Raw genomic sequence first — 25309 nt, 5'->3', positions numbered from 1 at the left:
GAAAGCACTACGTACTGCACCACTACGTCTATAAACAATATTTAGGACAATAAAATTAGATAATTTTTTGGCTACAGAACACACAATTGTTGTTCAATAACTTGCCCATTTAACCTACAGTAGTTCGGTCTTTAAATTGCACTGTAAGCCAAATACATGTCTCGTGCAAAATAACGGGTCAAACATTCTGTACTGTCATCATGGCAAAGACAAAAGAAATTAATTATTCGTTCATTAATTTTCCTTCAGCTAAGTCCCTTTATTTATCACGGATCGTCACAGCAGAATGAACCACCAACTTATTCAGCACACGTTCTATTTTAAGCTGCTTTGACACTATCTACATTGTAAAAATTGTATACTGTATGTAAACGTGAATTGAATTAAATGTTTTATACAGTGGATCCATTTTCAGCTGCAACCCAGTACTGGGAAACACCCAAACCAACACACACACACACACACACACACACATTATATATATATATATATATATATATATATATATATATATATATATATATACACTATAGCGCATGTGTAACCCACGCCAACACAGGGAGAAGATGCAAACTCCACACAGAAATGTTAACTGATCCAGCCGGGACTCGAACCAGCGACCTTCTAGCTGTGAGGCCATAGTGCTGAGCACTGAGCCACCGTGCCACCCTAAAATGAATTATTTGATTTACGAATATGTTGAAAAATACGTTCAATAATTTTGACATCAACTGTATGTAAACATTACACAACAATAATATAAACAAATAACAAAAGTATAAGTAAAAGACAAACAAATAAATAAATAAATACATAAATAAATAAATATGATAATTTATCGAACAAAAAACACATTTTGGGATTTCATTTTTTACTTATGAACAATAAAAGTTGTGGTATTTTATAAGCAAAGGTCACATTGCTCATTAAGATGACAATCAAACACACGATTGATGTTCAATTTACAATAATATCACAATAATTTACAGTTGAAGTCAGAATTATTAGCCCCGCTTAGATTTTTTTTTCTTTTTTTAAATATTTCCCAAATTATGTTGAACAGATTTAGGAAATGTTCACAGTGTGTCTGAAATTTTTTCTTCTGGAGAAAGTCTTATTTGTTTTATTTCAGCTAGAATAAAAGCAGTTTTTACTATTTTAAACACCATTTTAAGGTCAATACTATTAGCCCTTTAAGCTTTATTTTTTTGATAGTCTACAGAAGAAACCATCGTTATACAATAACTTGCCTAAGTACCCTAACCTGCCTAGTTACTCTAATTACCCTAGTGAAGCCTTTAAACATCACTTTAAGCTGTATAGAAGTGTCTTGAAGAATATCAAGACATTAAAATGTCTTATTAAAAGTTTGTGAAATAAACTTTAACAGCCTCATTAATATTTAGTGACATTTTAATGACATATTCAGCCCGTACCGCTGTAGTTGAGGTCCAATAAATGATGCTGTTATAAAACTTAAAGCATATTAATAATGGCGGCGACACTGTAGCTAAGTGGTAAGCACTGTCGTCTCACAGCAAGAAACTTGCTGGTTTGAATGCCGGATGGGCCAGTCGGGGTTTCTGTACAGTTCCCGTGTTGGCGTGGGTTTCCTTCCGGGTGCTCCGGATTCCTCCACAGTCCAAACACATGCGGTACAGGTGGATTGGGTTGGCTCATTGTGTGTGAATGAGTGTGTGGATGTTTCCCGGAGATGGGTTGCAGCTAGAAGGGCATTCGCTGTGTAAAATATGTGCTGGATAAGTTGGTGGTTCATTCCACTGTGGCGACCCCAGATTTATAAAGGGATTAAGCCGAAACGAAAATGAATGAATAAAACAACAATTCTTAAGTATTTTTGGGGGGGACAACATAATTGCTTAAAGTACTAATGAAATTAAATCTAAGCATATTGATTTTGTTAGCTCGCATTGCTAGTTCTGTGTTGAACAATTCATCTGTGCGTGTCATTACGGAAAAAAAATAGTTTGTAATCTGACATTGTAATCTGAACATTTCTGCTTGTTTTCAGGGACATTTTCAGAGAAGGTCTGTCTGAGGTATTGGGCGGGGCTAATATACTTAACCACCCCCCTCCAGATGTCAGTTTTGACAACAAACAGAAATGGTGAGCAGGAGAAGTCTGTTAGGCTGTAAAAACTCTCCCCATCTTTCTGAATAAAACACCTACTTTACTACATCCAATCAGCCCACTGCTTTTCTCATTCAATATTCCGTTTCTCTAGGAACTGAGTCACAGAAAAAACAGTCGCAGTTTCCGGTTCATGCAGACTTTAAGTTAACTTAATCATTTTGTGACAGCATGAAGAAATGTGTCCCTGCATTTTTACAGTGTGTCCTGATTATAAAGGTGTATTGATTCTTTATGAACACCCCTTTAAGTAAAGTTATTGTTTTTATTGACTTTGATTTTTTCCAGAGGTCGTAGCCTTATGGCGAAGTGCATCACAGTCGTCCCAGTACGGCACATTAGTTGCATTGAATGGTGTGGATGGAGACCCTGGCAGCTGTTCACACACCCAGTCCGAGGACAACCCCTGGTGGAAACTGGAGCTTAGGAGCAAATACCAAGTCAACACAATCAAATTCACCAATGTAGACGGTGCCTTTTTCACCAGGATAGATGGAGCGGAGATTCGTGTCGGCATTTTTGCTGATGATATTTTCAGCAACCCAGTGTGAGGATTTCTCTGACATTTCTGTTTGTTTGCTGATGTACACACAGTTGAAGTCAGAATTATTCGCCCCCTTTTGAATTTTTTTTCTTCTTTAAATATTTCCCAAATGATGTTTAACAGATTCAGGAAATGTTCACAGGATGTCTGATAATATTTTTTCTTCTGAAGAAAGTCTGATTTGTTTTATTTCGGCTAGAATAAAAGCAGTTTTTAATTTTTTAAATACCATTTTTGGGACAAAATTATTAGTAATAATATAATATTATTTACTGTCCTCATGGCAAAGAGAAAATAAATCAGTTATTAGAGATGAGTTATTAACACTATTATGATTAGAAATGTGCTGAAACAATCTTCCCTCCGGTAATGTCACAGACTCGGTCCCAGTCATTCCCCTCGCTGGCCAGCAGAGGCCACCATCTCCGGACTTTTAGCATTACATCATCCACTTAAACTGATCAGCGCACACACCTGAGACCAATCCCGCTAACGACGCACGCTACCTGTTATAAGCCACACTCAAACACCAGTTCAGTGCGAAGTCTTGTTCTGCCACGGCTAACATCTCTGAGCGTTATTCCCTTGCCTGATCTCCCGTGTATTATCCTGGACTGTTACTGACTCTGAGTTGCCTTCTGCCTGCCCCGAACCTTGCTTGTATCTGGACTCTGAACCACGCCGCTTGCCACTGATCCATGCCTGTTATATAACCCTGTGTCTGTCAGCCGCCAGCCCTTCGACCCATATTAAATACTGTTGATGTGAGTTCGCACGCGAGTGTGTATTGTATGATTGTGATCGAACTGTGTCTATTAAATATACTGCTAATGGATCCCTCCGTGTCAGGCTCCTCGTTAAAGGTAAACAGAAATTGGGGGAAAAAATAAACAGGGACGTTAAAAATTTAGGGGGGCTAATAATTCTGACTTCAACCGTATATGTGTAGCTTATTTAATACTAAATATTTTTTTTTTAATTTTTTATTTACTGATATCATTTAATTGCAGCTGTGCAGTTAATAAAAAAATAAAAAAAACGCTTCAATATCAGATTTTATTTGTTTTTACAATATTTCCCAAGTGATGTTAAAAAGACTTGTTTTTTTTTTTCAAATACAAATGTAGCTGCGTTGTGTTGAAATCAGGCGTACACTGTGCAAATTCTTGCCTTCATATTGTTGTTTGTTCTGGGTCTCATAAAAGAACATATGAGAGGACTCCATGGAGTCAATCTAGGGCCATGTATACTTACTGCGCTTATCCGCTTGTTAAGTGATGACGTGTTGGTGACGTATGTAAACTGTTTCCGGGTCCAAGCCGCCATTCACTTGAGTGGAGAAATCATTCGTTTTTGATCACTTTTAATTCATATCACACATTAAAGTTAATTTTACATAAAGTCATAGTGTACACAACAATCTTTGGGCTTGCTGCATCACAAATACCAAAATTTTAACAATTTATAAAACAATAAATCACTTTCTGGCCATCGGATATTAGGCATGGACATATATATTGTGATCGTGACTTTTAAAAGTTTTAAATCGCTTTGTAAACGTTTATTATTACCATTTCATGAATCTCCCCATTCAGTTGAATAGAGCGCTTGGACCCGGAAGCCGCTCCGCGTGACGTCACACTTAACAAGCGGATAGTCCAAACTGATTGTACCAACAGTTGTGCATGCTAACGCCGTCGACTCATTGGCATTTCATTGGTCCGTTTATATACTCTTTCAGATGATTGGATTCTGACGAAACCCCCATAGTGGAAGTTTTCACATAGCATTGAAGTTCCCCTCCTGAATGGGGAACACGTAATAACAGCTGGTCTTTGTGTCTGTAGATGTGCTGTGATCTCTTCTATGGCAGCTGGAGCAACTAGTAACTTCTCGTGCGGTGGGATGGAGGGACGGTACATCATTTTTCTGATTCCTGGAACTGGAAAGATTCTTAATGTCTGCGAGCTTACCGTCTACGGATATATGCCAGGTAGGGCTGGCTGATTAGTCAAAATTGAATTGCAAACGTAATTGAGATCGTAATTAGGGATGTTGTTCCCTTTTTGATACTGATTCCAATACCTGAGCTCTGAATATCGGCCGATAGCGAGTACTGAACCGATACCTGAGCGTGTATCTGTAGTTGTGTATACTACTGGTAGCCTTGTATAAATCTACAGACTTAATTTATAGTGTGCTTCAAACATATCCATTAATAAAACATGAACAAATACACATACAATCTGCCATAAAATAAATTGGGATAGTTTTTTGCTTCAAATATTAAATTTTTGTAATTGTTGTTTATTTCAGTCGATTTCTCATTGACTGCGTGATTCAGTGTGTCCACTTTCATTTTAATTTAGCAATTTTTTATGTTTTAAAGCAAATAAATGAAAAACAATTTTTCCCTTTCCGATATCGATTCTGATACCTGAGCTCTGGATATAGTCTGATAGCAAGTACTGAACTGATATTTGAGTGTGTATCTGTAGAAACAGAGTTGCGTATAATACTACTAGTTATTGAGTGTGTGATTGAATGTACCAACTCAATTGTAATTCAGCAATTAATGTTTTAAAAGCAAATTAATTTAACTAAAAACTTTCCATTTCTGACACTGATTCTGATACCTGAGCTGTGGATATCGGCCGATACTGAGCACTGAACCAATATCTGTGTGTTTCTGTAGAAACCTATACTACTAGCCTTGTATAAATTGACAGACTTAATTTATGGTGTGCTTCAGACTTATCCATTAATAAAACATGAACAAATACACATACAATCTGCCATTAAACAGAAATGCTTCAAATGTGTTTATTTACTTATTTTTCAGTCCATTTCTGGCAGTTTATCTGCATTAAACAAAAAATTAGATTGTTCTTGCTTCAAATGTTAAATTTTTTAACCATTTTTTAGTTCTGTTGATTTCTGTTGGTCATCCAGTCATGTATTTGATTTATTTCAGTCAATTTCTCATCGAGTGCATGATTCAACTTGACTCCTTTAATTTTAATTCAGCAGTTTATGTTTTAAAAGCAAACTAATTAAACTAAAAACAATTTTTTTCCTTACCGATTCTGATTCCGATATCTCAACTCTGGAAATCAGCGGATAGCGAATACTGAACCGATATTTGAGTATGTATCTGAAGAAACAGTTGCGTATAATATTAATAGCTTTGTATAAATCGACAGAATTTATTTAGTGTGCTTCAGACTTATCCAATAATAAAACATGAACAAACGCACATACAATCTGCCATAAAACAAAAATTGGAATTTTTGCTTTAAGTATTACATTTTTTTTTTTCAGTCAATTTCTGTTTGAGTGCGTTATTCAATGTGCCAACTTAGTTGTAATTTAGCAATTTATGTTATAAAACAAATTAATTTAACTAAAAACTAATTTTTTATGTTTCTAAAACTGATTCCGATAGCTTAATCTGTCATAAAACAAAACTGTTTTTTTTTTGTTTGTTTTTTTTGCCTTAATTGTATTTATTTATTTATTTATTTATTTATTTATTTGTTTATTTTTCAGTTGATTTGTGGCTGTTTATCTGCATAAAACAAAACTGGGATTATTTGCCATTTATTTATTTATTTATCTATTAATTAATTAATTTATTTATTTATTTATTTATTTATTTATTTATTTATTTATTTATGTATGTGTGTATGTATGTATGTATGTATGTATTTATTTATTTTTTTCAGTCGATTTTTGGCTGTATATTTGTATAAAACAAAACTCGGATTTTTTGACTTAAATTTATGTATTTATGTATGTATGTATGTATGTATGTATGCATGTATGTATTCATTTATTTTAATTTTTTTTTCAGTCGACTTTTTGGCTGTATATCTGTATAAAACAAAAGTTTTTTGCCTTAAATTTATTTATTTATTTATGTATGTATGTATGTATGTATGCATGCATGTATTTATTTATATATTTATTTATTTTTCAGTTGCTTTTTAGCTGTATATCTGTATAAAACAAAACTTTTTTGCCTTAAATTTATTTATTTATTTTTATTATTCTTTATTTTTATTTATTTATTCATTCATTTTTAATATTTTTTTCTGTTGATTTTTGGCTGTTTTTCTGCATAAAACAAAAATAGATATTTTATTTTTTTATTTTTTTATTTTTTGCTTCAAATGTTAAATTTTATTTTTATTATTTCAGTCAATTTCTGGCGATCAACAGCACATACAACTAAACTGAATTTCTTGCTTTCGATTTTCTTTTTTCTTCCAGTCAATGTCTGGTGGTCAGTTGACTATAAAACTAAAAAAGGCTTATTTTTGTTCAAATATTGAACTTTTAAAATGCTTTCGTTCAGTCGTTTACTCATCAAGCTCATTATTCAATGTGACTACTTTCATTTTAATTCAGCAATTAGTTTTTTTTTTAAAAGCTAATTAATTAAACTAAGCACTAATCACACTACATTGTTTAAAGCGTAAGTCAAATATTACTACATCATTGTTTTAAGTATCACCCCAATACTGATCATTACTTTATTTTTCAGAGAACGCAGCATTATGGCGCACCGCTGTTCTGGCATCACAGACGGGAAGCTCCTATGCTAGAAATGCTCTTGATGGTTTACCCCAAACCTGTGCACAAACCACCTTTCAGCCTGACCCATGGATAAGACTGAATCTGCTGAATGAATACAGAATTAACGTTGTGACCATGATTAATTCACTGAACTTAGGTTATGTACCGTTAAACGGTACCACAACCCGCATCGGGAATGACCCTTCATATGCTTACAACAACCCCTCGTGAGTATTTCTCGGTAACTATTTACAATAGCGGTACATGAAAAATGATGTACTAATATGTAATCTAAACGTTGCTTTATTTGGAATTAATTAAGCGTTTAGGGCATAAGCAAATCACTGTAAAAGAAAAAAAATTCATTTAGTTCACACTTTAGTTTAGGGGTCCGTTCTTCGTACCTCGCTTAAGTGATCTAAGATGATTTGGCAGATCCTGGATCTTTTAATCTTGATAACTGATCTCTCGCTAATTTGGTTCTTCAAACAAGTTCGCGAATCAGATTAGAATGTCTGGATAAACTGATCTGAGATCGCTGCGTGTGTTGTGAAGGACCGATCTATCCATCCTCGAAATCATGATCAGCAATGCAACGATTGGCTGACGGCACAGCAGCGTAATGACATCATCTGATTAATATTCAATTATCCAAGTCAGCAAAATTACATCAAATTAGGAGTAAACCATTTGTTAAATATGACACGCAATAACCTTCCACATTTGTTGTGAGCTGCAGGCTTTACACTTTCATGTGTCAAGAGTATTCATCATGTATTTCAATGCAAATCAGTGTATTTAGTTCTACATTTAGAAAATATTGTTTATATTATAGCAGCCGTTTTTTAATCGGTGTAAAGAATAACTGGTTGTTTACAAAAGCATTTTGATATTGGTAAAGGCGTCTGCAACTTTTGTGAAGCATCAAATCACTATTAACTGTCAAAACATGTTTATGACTGCATAAATGTATTATTGTTTTTAAAAAAAAAAGTCACATATTCTGCATTTCTATTATACACAATTTGTACTAAGCGATCTAAAACGTTCATATCAATAAGTTTTCTCTTTGCACCATCAGGTGGCAGTCTTTGTGCTTTCCTTTCGAGGGTGCAGATTGCAAAAGTTTTATTAATATGTAGGCCTATAACTATATTTATTTTATTAATTACTATAACTTTATATATATAGTTAAAAAATATGTACCATTTTCCCAAGTGTATGTAACTACTACTGTAAGAAAATATCAGAATTCAGAACATACTTTCTGTATTATCTTTGCTTAAACTGAGCCGATCTTATCCTGTTTATATGAATTGAACCTGCTCCCGATCAGGTTTGACTTAGCAGAACTGTTGCTATGACAACAACTCTCGGATCAGCTTTAAAGAACGAAACGATCCTGGATCGTGTCAAATCGTCAATATCCAAATCCAGCTAACTGAGTAATCCACGTATGAAGAACGGACCCCTGGTCACAATTCACTGTGTTAACAAACAATTACTAAAACTACTAGCTTGACAAACTACTAACAAACTGTTTATTTAGTTAGAAGTTGGTTTAGTTGTCGGGCAGGATTAGAGATGTATTAACCACACGGAACTGAGCTAAACTGAACGTACTGTCAACACTGATAACTGAACTACACTGTTTCAATCAACCCAGGCTCATTGTGGAAACGTAGCTCTGCGGACGTTTCTGGAGACCGCAAAATACTTCCCGGGAGGTACGTATTTGTGCAGTTTTTGTTTTCGCGAATCCGCGGGAGGCCGCTGTGCGCGTTTTTTTGCCTCTCGAATGCCTCTTGGGAGCGTGCGCCGTACACGCCCACGCTGTTCTTGCGTGAAAAGCCGCCGGAGGCTGCTGTCGAGCGACCATTTGTCCCAACAACACAAAAGCCGTCCAGAAATGTAAAAAAAAAAAAAAAAAAGCCCTCGTCCGATTTTGACCGCGTTTTCGGGTTTTGCCGCATTCTCGCCCTCGCCCCTGATTTTTAGGATTCTGTTTTTCATCTTACCTAATTTCTGGAACCGATTTTCCCCGGACTCGAACCCGGTGTGTGGCCGGCTCCTCCTTCTTCTCCGGGACTCCGCTCCGCCGATGTAACACTGCGAGCTAAGCGGACAAACTGGTTGCGGCAGGAAAGCCCTCCACAGCCGTCCCACAGCATTTGCTTGTAAAAACTAAATGCGGCCATACGTACCTCCGGCCACGTAAATCGCGGTATCCAGAAACATCCGCGGGGCTACGTTTTCGGAATGAGCCTGGGTTGCCTTCAATTCATTATGATCTTTTGTGTGGAGCTGCTTTGACACAATCTACATTGTAAAAGCGCTAGAGAAATAAACGTGAATTGAATTGAATTAAAATAAGGTCAAACTTGATTACTTTTAATAACAGGTCATATCCTAATAATAGGCAGGTAATAAGTCAGTAGTTTATAGCGTGATTTGTGACCTGAACTAAAGTGTTAGCTAAATGTAACTCGCTCTATGAGAAAAAATAATAGTTAAAAGTGCAACTTTATCAAAATGACCTGTAACCGTACGTTCACACCGAAAGCGGCGAGAGCGTCTAAGTAGCCGGAAGTCATTCATTTTCAATGAGAGCCGGCGGCGAGGAGCAGCGCAGTGCGTCTTCACCGGTGTGGGCATCGAGGAGAGTTGAAATCAAGTCAACTTTATGGTAATGAGCTATGACAGGGTTCGGCAGCAAACAATCAGAATGAAGACGTCCACCGCTTGATAGCAGTTCAGAGAACACAGACCTGTGAACTTTGGTTCCGACCACAGTTGTTCCCAAGGGTTTGATGATTGCGGTCGCCGGATTTTCAATTATTTACAATGTTTACTTACAGGAACATGCATTAAATAAGTTACTGGCAAGTTACTGATGTTCATTAATGTTATATATATATATATATATATTGTAGCGAGGCAGAGGGAAAACAGCGACACAGTGGGATACGTTTACAGACAAGTCCCCGGAGGGTGATTTATTTACAAAGTGAAGGTGGTGTAAATGGTGCTCTTCTTCAGGGTGAGGTGCTCTGGTGCTCCGGGAAGTAGGTGAAGGACAGTGAGTAGTCGGGTGTAGGATCGTCACGAGCTGGAGTCCGCTAAGGAGAGACAGAGAGACAAGCATTAGCACAGGGAGTCATTGGGTGAATGAAGCTCATCTTCTCCTGGCGTAGGTTTGGCTTATATGCCTCTCTGTGTGATGACATCCAGCTGTGAGCGATCCTGAGTTGATTATGGTCCAGCTGGGTTGAATTAGCGACCAGGGCGACGTGACATGTGTGCGCTCGTTACAATATATATATATATATATATATATATATATATATATATATATATCTTTAAAAAAGCGGGAATCTTACGCGATGTGACAGTACAAAACAGTAGAGCTGCTTCAGGATATTTCAGACATATGGACACATAGTGGATAAATAGAGCAAAGCCACAATACACGCAACTTGATCTTCTATTGTTATATGAATTTGATAATAAGTGCGCAACATTTTCACGCTAGAAACATATATTATGCAGGAATGTAACTGATATGCAGCAACGGCTTCTTTAAATACGAGATCAATGTAGCGAGTTTTGACGCTCTCCCTGCCGGAGCTGAAGGCAGACAGCGTTGTCGCCAGAGCGGCCCGAGTGACCTAGGACGCTCTTGCCGCTTTCGGTGTGAACGTACGGTTAAAGTATCATTATGACATGACTTTACTTGGAGGGGCACAATATTATTATTAACTCATTATTAACTACTCATGAACTCCTGTGTTTAAACTGTTTGATTTGATGTAGACAGAACACTTTTCTATCGTTTTCCAATGTAAACGCACACTAGATGCATGTGCATGTTCATGTGTTGTTAGGATTGAATTCAAATTAAAGTGCCCCTTCAAGTAAAGTCATGACATAATGATAGAGTACATTAACAGCTCACGAGTTCACGTTGGTCAAGTTGCACTTTTAATTAATCTTCATTCTCATAGAGTAAGTTGCACTGAGCTTAAACTAATGTGCGTATGCAGGAAAAACGCAGATGAATGAAACACTGCATACGTGGAATCCCACGCATATTCTCTTTGTACAATGAACGTGAAACTGAGCGCACGTGGACAAAACCCCTCCCTGCCTCCTCCCCCTAATGAATATGTAATGACTCTACTTTTGGCAAAATGAAATGAAAAAGCAATGGCAAAAGCAAGCAAGAAGAGAAACTTTGAACAGAATGTGAATTAGAGGTGCTGCTATCAGAGGTAGACCAGAGAAAAGCTGTGTTATTTGCAGGTTTAGCTGACGCGGTTAACACAGTGGGGTCTGAACATCGCACTGTGAGTGAATTAAAAAAGAAATAGTCCGATGTAAAGGTGTAAAATAAAAATAAAAAGTGCAAATAGAGTGAATTACGCCCATTTGATTGACAGACAACAAAACTGAAGTGAGCGGACATTAGCAGCGCGAGTGGCGTAGCTAGTAATGTTTTGACATCAATCATGAACTCGGTTTAAATCCAGCGTCTGATAAACTTTGCCACATATCAGATTTTGCCTACTCTTCATCACGAGGAAGTAAAGTAGGAATCATTATAAAGTGTGTGTTTTAAGCGCATTTAAGCATCACATATTTTTTGCACATTTATTGAATGGAAATGTTTCTGATTCACGTATACATATGCGTCTTCAGATGGCGCCTTTATAGCAATGTGCGTGCAGTCGATCGATCTGATTACATTTGGAAAACCGGCTGCAAGTTGCGCTTTAATGTTTGGCTGGTCAACTGTATGGTATGGAAACCTTATATATCTGCTAGGCATGCGGGTGATCCCGTCCCATACAGCTGCCATAGGGTATATGCCGAGCTAGTGCTGTTCCCATGCTGATACACTTCCGGTGACCTGTTATTATGAACTTTTTCCCATTTTATACGGTTCCTTATACACCATTGATGTTGTAATGTCATTAAAATACATTCAGTTAAATAAACTTTAACATTTATTTAGTTGCTCAAGCGTAAAACGAGACAAAAAGCTGTTTACTCACATGCGCCCGTCAGAATCGGCAGGCTAATGCAGAAGCTCCATTGAATATACTGTGGTACAATAAATGGTCATATTATAAAGACATGGCGGTGGAAATGTAATGTAATGCAGTGCTTCTTGTACAATCTGAGACCCACTTTAAATCGGACATCACTCAGCTAGTGGAGATCGCTGATTTTTAAAGAAAACAGACCTTAAACGCACCGGATTTTGCATTGGCATTCAATTAGCCGGAAGTGCTTAACCCAGGTTACTGGCAAATTAAAAGTCCTATTAGCATGCTTCGGCATATACCCTGTTGCACGACTCAAAGATACTTTGTAATGTGCAATTTAACATAAATGCCTCTAGGAGTCGCACACACAAGAAAGAATCTATCTATCTATCTATCTATCTGCAGCTGAAGGATGAACAGAAAGGCATGTAACCCTTGATTTTTCTGTCTGTAGATGTACTAAGATTCCTAACGCTTCACCTGTAACCTCCACCAACTTCTCTTGCGGTGGGATGGTGGGACGTTACGTGTTTGTTCATGTTCCTGGATATATGGCTATTCTTACGCTTTGTGAGCTTGAAATCTACGGGGATTTAATAGGCAAGTCAATGCTGTGCGACACTTATGAAATATCATGTCATACTTTCAAAATGTAAAATGATTACTTAACCCTTGTGGTGTCTTAAAATTCTGCATTTACCGGGTTTAAACACAGTTGTGTGTATCAGCAGTGTGTAAATATAACCAGTGTCTAATGATAAGAAGGAATTCATTGTATTTTTTCATAATCGGACTTGATCAAAACAGTCTACAGAAACACTTTGATTGACATTCTCCCTTTCTACGTGTCATCAAAAAGAAACTTCACTACACACTTTAGGGATGTCAGAGACTTATATTACATCATGGGCATAATAAGTCACCTTTACTGTATTTTCTAGACAATCGAGCAAGTGTTGGAGCTGCTACACAATCATCAACATCCAAGGACTGGTCTGCAGACAGGGCCATTGATGGAGATAGAGGTCTCCAGCAGATCAATAAAGGATGTTCCTCCACCCTTAATGAGACAAGCCCATGGCTGAGGGTGGATCTGCTTTATTTTTATGCTGTCAACAGGGTGGTAATCACTAACAGAAACGTCAGCAATGCAATACAAATGACAGGCCTGGAGATTCACATTGGAAGCTCTCTGGAGAACAACGGCAACAACAACCCCATGTAAGACTCTTGAAGAAAACATTAGACAGTGTAATGCTGTTGTTAAAGTAGGCGATATGACCTTAAATTAATTGAAAACTTCACCTCAATTTTTATGACTGAATATTTATTTTTTATTTAATTATTTACACTGCAAAAAATATATATTTTTTTATATGGATTGTTGGTCTTGAAAAAATGGTCTTGTTTTCAGAAATAATATGCTAAAAGGATTTCTCTATGAACCGCCACCTTATCATGGTGCCTCCACACCTTTGACTTCCTGAGTGATGCTAAAAGCTATGTTGTTGGGGGCTAATGCCCCTGGTAGGGTCTCCCAAGGCAAAAAGGTCTTAGTTGACAAATAAAGTGAGGTTCAAACACCTATTAGAAGCAAATTAATGAGGACTATGACATCACCTGTTATGGCAGAGCCAGGACCCAACCCTGGAGCCAGGCCTGGGGTTGGGGCTTGTATGCGAGTGCCTGTTGACGGAGTTTCATCCCACAGAACCCAGCAAGGGTCTGCCCAAAGGAGCAATGTGGGACCATCCTCCCACAGGCACGCCACCTGCAGGAGGAGACAGAAGGGCTGGTGCATTGTGGAATGGGTGGTGGTTGAAAATCAGAACCATGACAATCTAATTGCCAGGCTGTCTCTTGAGACATGGAATGTCATCTCACTGGGAAAGAAGGAGCCAGAGCTTGTGTAGGAGGTTGAATGTTACCGACTAGAGATAGTCAAGCTCACCATCATGCCCAGCTGGAGGCCTTCCTGAGAAGGACTGAACTTTCTTCTACTCTGGAGTTGCCCATGGCAAAACACAGCGGGCTGATGTGGGCTTATAGCTCCTCAAATTAGCTGCCAAGTTGAAGTTTTCCATTGTGAGTGTGAACAACAGGTTCTGAGATCAGAGCCAAACACCAGTGTAGAGTACCAGCCATCTTGGAGTCCTTGGGAGGGGGCTGGAAGGTGCTGTAACTGGGGACTTCATTGTTCCTCTGGGGGACTTTAGTGTTCGTTGTTACCTGGAGAGGTGTCATTGGGAAGAATGGCCTGATCTGAATCCGAGTGGTGCTCTGTTGTGGGACTTATAACAACCCTACTGAAAAAAAACAGCTTAAACCAGCCTAGGCTGGTTGGCTAGTTTAAGCTGGTCGACCAGGCTGGTTTTAGAGGGGTTTTGGCCATTTCCAGGCAGGTTTCCAGCTTTTTTTTTCAGCCTGGTCTTAGCTGGTCAGGCTGGGAGATGACCACCCTTGTAGCAAAGAATTCTGGCCCAGATTTGGCAAAAAGCTGGCACAGCAGGCATTCATCCGGCACTGGCATACAGCATGTGGGCCAAACATGGCCCGGGTTTGGCAGAGGTGGCACCGTCTTTAAGGCGGCACACAAGATTTGGGCCAGATGAAAAACGTAGTATTTGGCCCAGATTTAAAAATTTGATAAGTGGGCCATGTGACTTTGGCTAGTTTTGACCCACATTTAAAATACCCTAAAATCATTTTTGAGTAAAGAAAAAAAATTCTACCAATCAGGTCACTTTAAGAAAAAGCGTGCCCATAGTGTGCCTAAAGCGCATCACTCCATGGGTTTATCAATTTCATTGCAATCGTGACACATCAACCTATCTGGCCCAGTTCAGGCCCAGTTATGAGTTATTAACTTGGCTGAGACTTGGCCCAGATATGGTCTGTGTTTGGCCCTTGTCTGGAAGCCAGATTTGGTCCAGTCATGTACCGTAATTCACTGCGGCATGTGGGCCAAGCAAAACCTGATTGTGTGGGCCAGAGCTGGGCCAGAGACATTTTGCTATGTGGGCAGCTAAAACTAGCTTAACCAGCCAAGCCAGGCTGGGAGCCCAGCCAAAACCATCTATGTCCAGCTTAAACCAGGCTGGTCAAGCTGGTTTTAGCTGGATTTAGCTGGTCAGTTTCCAGCCTGACCAGCTAAGACCAGGCTGGAAATGGCTGGAAACCAGCCTGGAAATGGCCAAAACCCCTCTAAAACCAGCCTGGTCGACCAGCTAAAACCAGCCAACCAGCCTAGGCTGGTTTAAGCTGGATTTTTCTGCCGGGAAATACTATGCTCGATGACAGTCTTTGTGGTTGTATCATCCGATCTCTGAGCATTTGCCTTGAACACTCAGGTAAAGAAAGGAGCAAAGCTATCCACTGATTACCACCTGGTGAGTGAGATTCTGGCAAACTATTCAGCCCCTCAGGAGGGGAGCGCAGTTCCACACCAACAATGTTTACAGCAAAACTGCGGAGCTGTTGATCTTGACTAGGGATGTTGTCGGTCGGTGGAAGGGATACTCTAAGGATCTCCTCAGTCACATTGACATGTCTTCCAATGAGGAGGCAGAGACTGGGGATGCAGGGGCTCATCATCACCCAAGCTTAAGTCAGTGAGGTAGGTTGAAGCGCCACAGTGACAAAGCAGCGGGGCTGAGTTACATACACCCTATGCACCTCAACCTGATGGTTAAACCCTGGATACAGGCGGAACAACGCAGTTTTTTCCCATAGCATTATGCGGGGGGTGCTCTGGGAGTATGGGGTCAGAGGCAGCCCAGTTAAGGGCTGTTTGGTCCCTGTACGAACAGAACAGGAGTTTTGTTCGCATTGCTGCAAAAAGTCAGACTTGTTCTCAGTGCATGTGGGAGTCCCGCAGGGTTGCCCTGTCACCGGTTCCGTTCATAATTTTTATGGACAGAATTTCTAGGTGCAGCCTAGAGAAGGAGGGGGTCTGATTTGCGGACCACAACATTTCATCATTGCTATTTGCAGATGATGTTGTTCTGTTTGCTTCATCGGACATGAACCACCAGAAAAAGTGGCCAGTCATCTCCAGGTTGGAGGAAAATCCTTACCTTAGTTAGAGTTGTTTAAGTGTCTTGGGGTTTTCTTCCTTACGTTCCTACTCTCACCTATGGTCATACACTTTGGGTAATGACTGGAAGAACAAAATCTTAAATACAAGTGGCCAAAATTAGTTTCCTTTACAGTGTGGCAGGGCGCACCCTTATGGATAGGGTGAGGAGCTCTGTCACTCGGGGGCTTGGAGTAGAGCAGCAGCTCCTCCACATCGAAAAGCCAGCCTAGGTTGCTCAGGAAAGTCTTGGTTCCCTCCTGAGACCGCTGGCACCATGACCTGGCTTAGGATATGCAGATATGTCAAAGTGATGTGACTTTTTTCTTAAAACAAGCAAAATAATCTGCCAATAGTGTAAGTAAAATAATTTTGCTTTTAGTTTTGCCATAAAACAATGTTTTTCTTGTAAATACCTCTTGACTCATTCATTCATTCATTTTCTTTTTGGCTTAGTCCCTTAAAAAATCTAAGGTCGCCACAGCGCAATGAACCACCAACTCATACAGAATATGATTTACATAGTGGATGCAACCGCTGCAACCCATCACTGGGAAACATCCATAAACACATTCACACACATACACTACGGACAATTTAGCCAACCCAATTCACCTGTACCACATGTTTTTAGATTGTGGGGGAAACCGGAGCACCCAGAGGAAACCCGAGGAGAACATGCAAACTCCACACAAAAATGCCAACTGACCCAACCGGGGCTCAAACCAGCAAACTTCTTGCTGTGAGGCGATTGTGCTATCCACTGTGCCACCATGCTGCCCTTGATTTAAGATTGTTTAGATCACCCCGTTACTTTTGACATTAATGGTATTACTTTACTTTTGTTATCATTAATACTATTACTGTTCTGACCTGTCCTCCTGTTATCTTTTCATTATCATTAATATAAGTATTAATACGATTATCATTATTAAGGTTGCAGTAGTTAGTGTTGTTGTTGTTGTAGTAGTAGTAGTTGTAGCAGTAGTCATGGTAGTAGTATCGATTGTAATTGTATTTTGAAGTATTTGTTCCTGTAGTAGTTGATGAAGTTGGTATAGTGGTAGCAGAAGTAGTAAAGGTGTCGTTGTAGCAGTAGTAGTAGTAGTCATTGTTGGTGTTGTAGTAGTAGTCATTGTAGTAGTATCGATCGTAATTGTGATTATTGAAGTATTAGTTCCTGTAGTAGTTGATGAAGTTGGTATAGTGGTAGCAGAAGTAATAAAGGTGTCGTTGTAGCAGTAGTAGTAGTAGTCATTGTTGGTGTTGTAGTAGTAGTCATTGTAGTAGCATCGATTGTAATTGTGATTTATTGAAGTATTAGTTCCTGTAGTAGTTGATGTCGTTGGTATAGTGGTAGCAGAAGTAGTAAAGGTGTCATTGTAGCAGTAGTAGTCGTTGTTGGTGTTGTAGTAGTAGTCATTGTAGTAGCATCGATTGTAATTGTGATTTAATGAAGTATTAGTTCCTGTAGTAGTTGATGTAGTTGGTATAGTGGTAGCAGAAGTAGTAAAAGTGTCATTGTAGCAGTAGTAGTAGTAGTCGTTGTTGGTGTTGTAGTAGTAGTCATTGTAGTAGCATCGATTGTAATTGTGATTTAATGAAGTATTAGTTCCTGTAGTAGTTGATGTAGTTGGTATAGTGGTAGCAGAAGTAGTAAAAGTGTCATTGTAGCAGTAGTAGTAGTAGTCGTTGTTGGTGTTGTAGTAGTAGTCATTGTAGTAGCATCGATTGTAATTGTGATTTAATGAAGTATTAGTTCCTGTAGTAGTTGATGTAGTTGGTATAGTGGTAGCAGAAGTAGTAAAGGTGTCATTGTAGCAGTAGTAGTAGTAGTCGTTGTTGGTGTAGTAGTAGTAGTCATTGTAGTAGTATCGATTGTAATTGTGATTTATTGAAGTATTAGTTCCTGTAGTAGTTGATGTCGTTGGTATAGTGGTAGCAGAAGTAGTAAAGGTGTCGTTGTAGCAGTAGTAATCGTTGTTGGTGTAGTAGTACCAATAGTAGTTGTCGTTGAAGTAGATGTTGTTGTAGCAGTGATTGTGGTAGTAGTAGTAGTAGTAGTAGTAGACGTTGTTGTATTAGTTATAGTAGACGCTGTAGTATCAGTAGTGGTAGTCATTGTTGTAGTAGTATCAGTATTAGTAGACATTATAGTAGTAATAGTTGTAGTTTGGGACTGTAGTAGCAACAGTAGTAGTTGTAATATAAGTAACTTTCTGTAGTAGTAGTAGGGGTAGCACTTGTGATTTATTATCATTGTCATTTATTATTACTGTAGTCCTTTCCTTCTTTTTACCGTCATTATTACTTTCATACATTACTAAGCATTGTTGTTACTCCCTAACTCTGACTGGTTTCTTTTTTATCTGTTTTACTTGTATCTGCGATACTTGCTTCATTTATTGGCTGATATTGTTCCTAATGTATGTAATCTGATCTTTCCACCAAGTTACCTTTACATGGACACACACACACACAGACACACACCTAACTGACTATATTGTTTTTGTTTTGTTTTTTATTGTTGATTTGTTATGGTTTTTTGTTGATGTTTTTTTGTATTTGTATGATTCCAATTTAAGTACCTTTTTGCATATTCTAATAAAAAAATAAAAATAAATAAGATTATTTAGATATTTGAAAGCTAGAAACAAGACAAACTCTAAGTTCCTCTTACCCCAAACTATTCATCACTCTGGAACCCCCATGCCTCCCCGTTTCTAATTTAATATTAACATAATTGAAGATAGCAAATTATTTATTTTTATATTATAAGTACAGTAAACTAAAAAGTTACTGTATATATTTTAGTGTTTGAATGTCTTGTTTGTCTATCTGTAGATGTGCGGTTGTTCCTGGTATTCCAATGGGTGAGTCCTACAACTACACATGTAATGGGATGGTAGGACGTTACATCAATCTGATCCTTCCTGGAGACTTTCAGATGCTCACCCTGTGTGAGGTGGAGGTATTTGGAAAAGGTAACCTTTAACTGTATTATTGCTCAACTATTATGTACACAAGGCGTGCCGTTCATAAAGATTTGAATAGGTGGAAATGTAACAACCAATGGGGATGCTCTAGTAAAGGAGCCAATCATTGATCGCTTTAGATCAGGGTTTTTTAAAGTCTAAGACAGTGGGCCCCCCTTTTGACACAACTTATCCATTGGCGCCCCCCTCCTCCCAAACACGCACGCACGCACACACGCACGCACACACACACAATTCTGGAGGTTTTCCTGCAACCTCATCATTCTTGGTTTCAAGGTGTCGCCGAAGTTTAGCGGGTCTCATGCTGTCATTAGCCAAAATATCTTGACAAACCACACATAAAGGTCGTGGTTCATCAGCTGGTCCTGTCCACGTAAATCCTAAACTCAAATACTGATCATCATATCCTCGTCTTTTGGGTTTAAGCCCTGAACTTGAAGGATTTGAATCAGGGGGTCTCAGAAACTGATCCATTGTTTTAGCAGCATGATTAGCAGGCATATACCTGTATTGGCGGGCTTGCCAAACAGAAGCGAATTTACAGCTATGGCCTTCTGGTTAAAATTTTTGACCTATTATTTTTTTTAGCTTTGTTTAATTAAAACGTTTAAAAATAATAAAAAATACATATAATAATTAAACTTAATAATTATATTTTTATTACATAATATTTTTCCCGCGCCTCCCCTGACATGCTCTGGCGCCCCCCAGGGGAGGCACGTCTCACACTTTGAAAACCCCTGCTTTAGACTATATACTCTGGGGGTGGGGCTTGGTGCAGACATGTGTTTTAATGCTGCATTCACACCAGATGCAGAACGTGCGTCAAGTGCAAGTGATTTACATGTTAAGTCAATGCAAATGCGCAAATAGACATCCTGCGGCGTGATACGCGCGAATGATGCGAAATGCTCGTGTGGCGCGGTGTGAATGACGGGATACGCGCAAATGGCGCAGAGCGAGTTGATCGTTTTGCGCGTTTAGCGCTCGAGTTTGAAAATCTGAACTTCAGCGGACATTTGAGCCGCGGTAACCAATCAGGAGCTTGCTCTTGTGGGGGCGTGATTATGACATATCGCCTGTTGTAGGTGTCCCGGGGGAAATCCTCCATTTGACACCGACAAGAACTTCATCAAACTGGGCTGGGCTCAGTCAGAAGCACCGCTGAAAGCCTCCATCATCCAGGTTCAGTTTCTGGAGGAGTTTATGAGCGCACAAAGCTGAAAGCATCTGAAAGAATCTAGTTAACTTAGACACGGCCCTAAACATATCAACGCTGCTTTTCAGTCTTCATAAAGCACATAAACTGTTATTTTCTTCATAAAATCCATGTTAGCCATTTAGCTATGAAGCTAGAGTCTCCGGGCAGACAGAAGCCCTGCCCATCACGCGAATCCGCATCTGTTCTGAAGTGAATTTGATGCACGAATGAAGCGGATTTGAAACACGAATAAAGAGAGTAAACTCAAATGTTCACGCGGCTGTTTACGCGTGAATATCGCAATTTGTTCATGCGTTCTGCGTCTGGTCTGCAGTTTCTGCAGCTTTATTGTTATAAACTCTTCAGCCAGATCTCATGAAAAAAAACAAAAACGTAAGTATTTAATTTTTTGTCTGTTTAGTGGCTAATTTGTACGAATTTTACAAGTTCAGTCGTACGAAATTGTACGATTTTAAAAAGGAGGTGTGGCATCTAACCCCACCCCTAAACTCAAGCGTGGTTGGAGGATGAGCAAATCATGCTAAATTGTATGAATTAGATTGTACGAATTCATACGAATTAACCACTAAATCAAAACGTTACGATTTGCCGCAAGATTGTGTTGAACTCTTTGGTGCTGGCAAACATTAGTAAACATTTTCCTGTTTCATGAAGATGAGGATGAAAAGGATACAAATACATATGTAAATAACCACACATCCTGACACAGATCATGTACACAAGCATAATGAAAATATTATGTTTATTTTTTTATTTTACTTATTTGATTTGCCTTAAATTATGTAATAACAACCTTACCTGAAGGAAAAATAAGTGTATAGTGTGCATTCTAATGAAATAAAACAACATGTGTCATGTGTTGTTTTGACCTATGGGTTTTCTGTACATATCTTTGACATTTTTGATGCTGGTATTTCTGACCATTTTCCTGTGATTTTTGAACCTATTATTCCATATAATCAGCCCATCCTTTCTCAACCTGTCTCTTTCTCTCGTGTTTTCCACGTAAATTCTGCTCTTGAATTTTCTAATTCTTACACCAACTTTCTTTCAAATGCTAATGCTTTTTTGCCATCTTGTTCAGACACTGAACAACTTGCTGAAACCTTTAACTCTGCTTGTGATTTTGCTTTAAATGAAGTTGCTCCTCTTAAATCAAAGAGGTCTAGGGTTAGTTCAATTCCTCAGCACTGGTTAAATTCATCTACCCGTACTCTCAGGCAAGAGTGCAGAAGGGCTGAGCGCAGGTGGAAAAAGGATGGGCTTCAGGTTTCCTACCAGATTTTAAAAGACTGCCTAAATTCATATCAAGACGCGGTCAGTGAGGCTAAATCTAAATATTTTTCAAATTTGATTGCTAAAAGTGCAAGTAAGCCAAAAGTCCTTTTTAAAACTATTAATTCAGTTCTTAATCCAACTATGTGCTCTGTTCCTGTTGTCAATCTGGAGACGTGCATAAAGTTCTCTGACTTTTTTGCTCAGAAAATACAAGATATTAAATCACACCTCTTTCCCACCGACATAGATCATTCTGATTCGGTCCCTCCATCAAACAGTTTCACAAATTTTCAGCCTGTATCTTCTTCTCAGCTACTTTATACAATTTCTCAGATGAAACTCACCTTTTGTCCTTCAGATGTACTTCCTTTGCCCACTTTTTAAAGAGGTTTTAGATACAATCTGCCCCTCCCTCTTAGCCTTAATAAACAGCTCCTTAATAAACGGGGTTTTTCCAGATGTCTTCAAACATGCTGTTGTACAGCCTCTATTAAAGAGGCCTAATCTTGATCCCGCTGTGCCTGACCACTACAGGCCCATATCTAAGCTCTCATTTATCTCAAAGGTTTTAGAGAAAATTGTGCTTTCACAATTGACCTCATATCTGGATATTTTTAATATTCTAAACCCCTTCCAATCTGGTTTTAGAGCAAAACACAGCACTGAGTCTGCACTACTAAAGGTCACAAATGACATTTTACTCTCCATGGATTGTGGATCTTCTGCGATTTTAATACTTTTAGACCTAAGCGCTGCTTTTGATACCGTAGATCACAACATATTATTGAGACGACTTGAGTGTGTTGTTGGGGTTCAGGACCTTGCCTTGCAGTGGTTCTCATATCTAAAGGGGAGATCTTTTTCTGTAAATATAGGATCCTTTACTTCACCACCTAAACCTATTCATTGTGGTGTTCCACAAGGATCTATTCTTGGCCCTCTTTTATTTTTTCTTTATATGCTTCCTTTAAGCTCAATACTCCTCAAACATAACATAAGCTATCACTGCTATGCTGATGATCTCCAACTATACTTTCCAATCAAACTAGGAAAAGATTTATCATTAGAAAATCTTTTCCTATGCCTTACCGACATTAAGACCTGGATGACAAATAACTCTCTGCAACTAAATGAGAATCCAACAGAAGTGTTAATTTTAGGTCCTGCTGCTACCAACAATTCAATTAAAACTCAGCTAGGAGCCCTAAATGACCATCTGCACAATCACGTCAAAAATCTCGGAGTTATCTTTGATCCACTCTTGCAGTTTGACAAACATGTGAATGCGGTTGTGAAGAGCAGTTTCTTCCAGCTTAGATTGGTGGCAAAAGTTAAACCCTTTCTTTCTAAAAAAGATTTAGAAATCGTAACCCATGCTTTAATCTCCTCTTCGTTAGACTACTGCAACTCTTTGTACATTGGCCTACCTCAGTCAACACTCTCTCGGCTACAGTTGGTCCAAAATGCAGCCGCCAGATTAATAACAGGAACTAAGAAAAGAGATCATATCTCCCCTGTCCTCGCCTCATTGCACTGGCTACCTATAAAATACAGGGTTGATTTTAAAATTCTTCTTTTCACTTATAAAGCTTTGCACAATTCTGCCCCGGCCTATGTCAGCGAGCTTATTAGGCCATATACAGCTTGTAGATTCTTAAGATCACATGATCAGTTTCTTTTGTCTGTCCCTCGGTCTCGCTGCAAGTCAAAAGGTGATCGAGCTTTCAGTGTTGCGGCCCCAAGGCTCTGGAATAGTCTCCCTCTGAACATCAGAATCTCTCCTTCTTTGGATGCTTTTAAATCTAACTTGAAGACTTATTTTTACTCTCTTGCCTTTGACTGATGCATGCATGTTATTTTTGTATTATTTATATTTTAGTTTTACTTTTAAATATATTTCATTGTATTTTTAATACCAGTTATTTTTAGTTTTATTGTCTAGTTTATTTTATTGTAAAGCACTTTGGATCAACTACGGTTGTATTAAATTGTGCTCTATAAATAAAGTTTGCCTTGCCTTGCCTAAACATTACTACTTTTTTATCAAACACAAACTCAAAGATTGTCGTTTGTATAATGTCTATTGTTGGTGCGTTTTATGCATTTAAATAAATAACTGAACGTCTACATTTGTTTGTTTGTTAGGTCCTGTTTTAGGAAGATCATTTGTAAGGATGCACTTTAGCTCCACGATGGATTTGACCGACCAGACAATAAGTAAAAACATTCTTCAGCAGGTAAAAAAAAACACAGAAATTTCAATCTAAAACAAATCAACAGTGCCACCTTAAGGCTGGGTAAGACCTGAAGGAAATATCTGCTAAAATATAATACTCAGCCTATTTTACTCAAAACCACATTCATTTTAGGCAGGGGTGTAGCGAACATCTTAAAAGTAGGGGGGCAGCTGTATGAGATTATATGACAAGTTTATGTTCATATAATTATTATTAACCTGTTTCTAACTAGAAATATAAAGATAAAGCATTTAAATTCCAATGAGTTATTATAAAAAAACTCTTATATTTTTTTTTCTTGAATTTTCCTGTTTATTATAAAATAATATTTATTAAATTTTTTATAATTTTTTTCTTAATTTTTTCCTGTTAGACTAGCTCTACTTTTGTAATTTAAAAATAAAACTGTATTATCTAAATATTTACATCACATTTGACTATTGTCCTGTATTTTTTTACTTAATTAAAAAGTGCTAGAATTAACTGTATACAATTCATAAATTATATACATATAGACCATATATATATATATATATATATATATATATATATATATATATATATATATATATATATATATATATATATATATATATATGTGTGTGTGTGTGTGTGTGTGTGTGTATCTATATATGTATATATATATATATATATATATATATATATATATATATATATATATATATATATATATATATATATATATATATATTTTTTTTTTTTTTTTTTTTTTTTTTTTTTTTTTTTGGTCTAAATATATTGGCCAAAAAATTCTAATCTTATCAGTCTGACCTTGATTAATTGAGGGAAATACCTCAAATTGCATGCATGTTTGAGCGTGGTTTATTTCATTTATCACTATAGAAAAAAAAAATATTTATCTCAACATTATTTATTTAAAAATGTTTAAAAAAAATTGAGTTTGTCTTTAAAAGTTGGGCAGCTGGATGTTAATTGATTCAATTTATGTTCAAGAAAATTAACTTAATGAAATGGAAAAAATATTGTATAGCTCTGTATATAATCTACGAATTCTTTCATGAAAATCTCATTCAAACTGAATCTCTCATTTTCAGCTGAAATCTGCTCTCGCTGGTAGAGGATACGCAAACATGACATTTGTTTGGTCTGAAAGCCCTAAAATGGTGCTGGGAATGCAGAAGATGACACCTGCTCAGC

General features: G+C 37.9%; 1 protein-coding gene across 1 annotated transcript in view; it reads left to right on the top strand.

The window, feature by feature from the left end:
- Positions 1-25309, top strand: part of LOC137490250 (uncharacterized) — a 31391-nt gene that overhangs the window by 5654 nt on the left and 428 nt on the right. Inside the window, exons 3-11 of the mRNA XM_073907883.1 lie at positions 2033-2128; positions 2441-2699; positions 4544-4689; positions 7243-7501; positions 12777-12922; positions 13264-13543; positions 19242-19381; positions 24039-24130; positions 25207-25309. Of these exons, the coding sequence (XP_073763984.1) occupies positions 2033-2128; positions 2441-2699; positions 4544-4689; positions 7243-7501; positions 12777-12922; positions 13264-13543; positions 19242-19381; positions 24039-24130; positions 25207-25309 (1521 nt within the window). The remainder of the gene's footprint in view (positions 1-2032; positions 2129-2440; positions 2700-4543; positions 4690-7242; positions 7502-12776; positions 12923-13263; positions 13544-19241; positions 19382-24038; positions 24131-25206) is intronic.

Source organism: Danio rerio, chromosome 7 (assembly GCF_049306965.1).
Source record: "Danio rerio strain Tuebingen ecotype United States chromosome 7, GRCz12tu, whole genome shotgun sequence".
Classification (NCBI taxonomy): Eukaryota; Metazoa; Chordata; class Actinopteri; order Cypriniformes; family Danionidae; genus Danio; species Danio rerio.
This window is presented reverse-complemented; position numbering and strand designations above follow the sequence as displayed.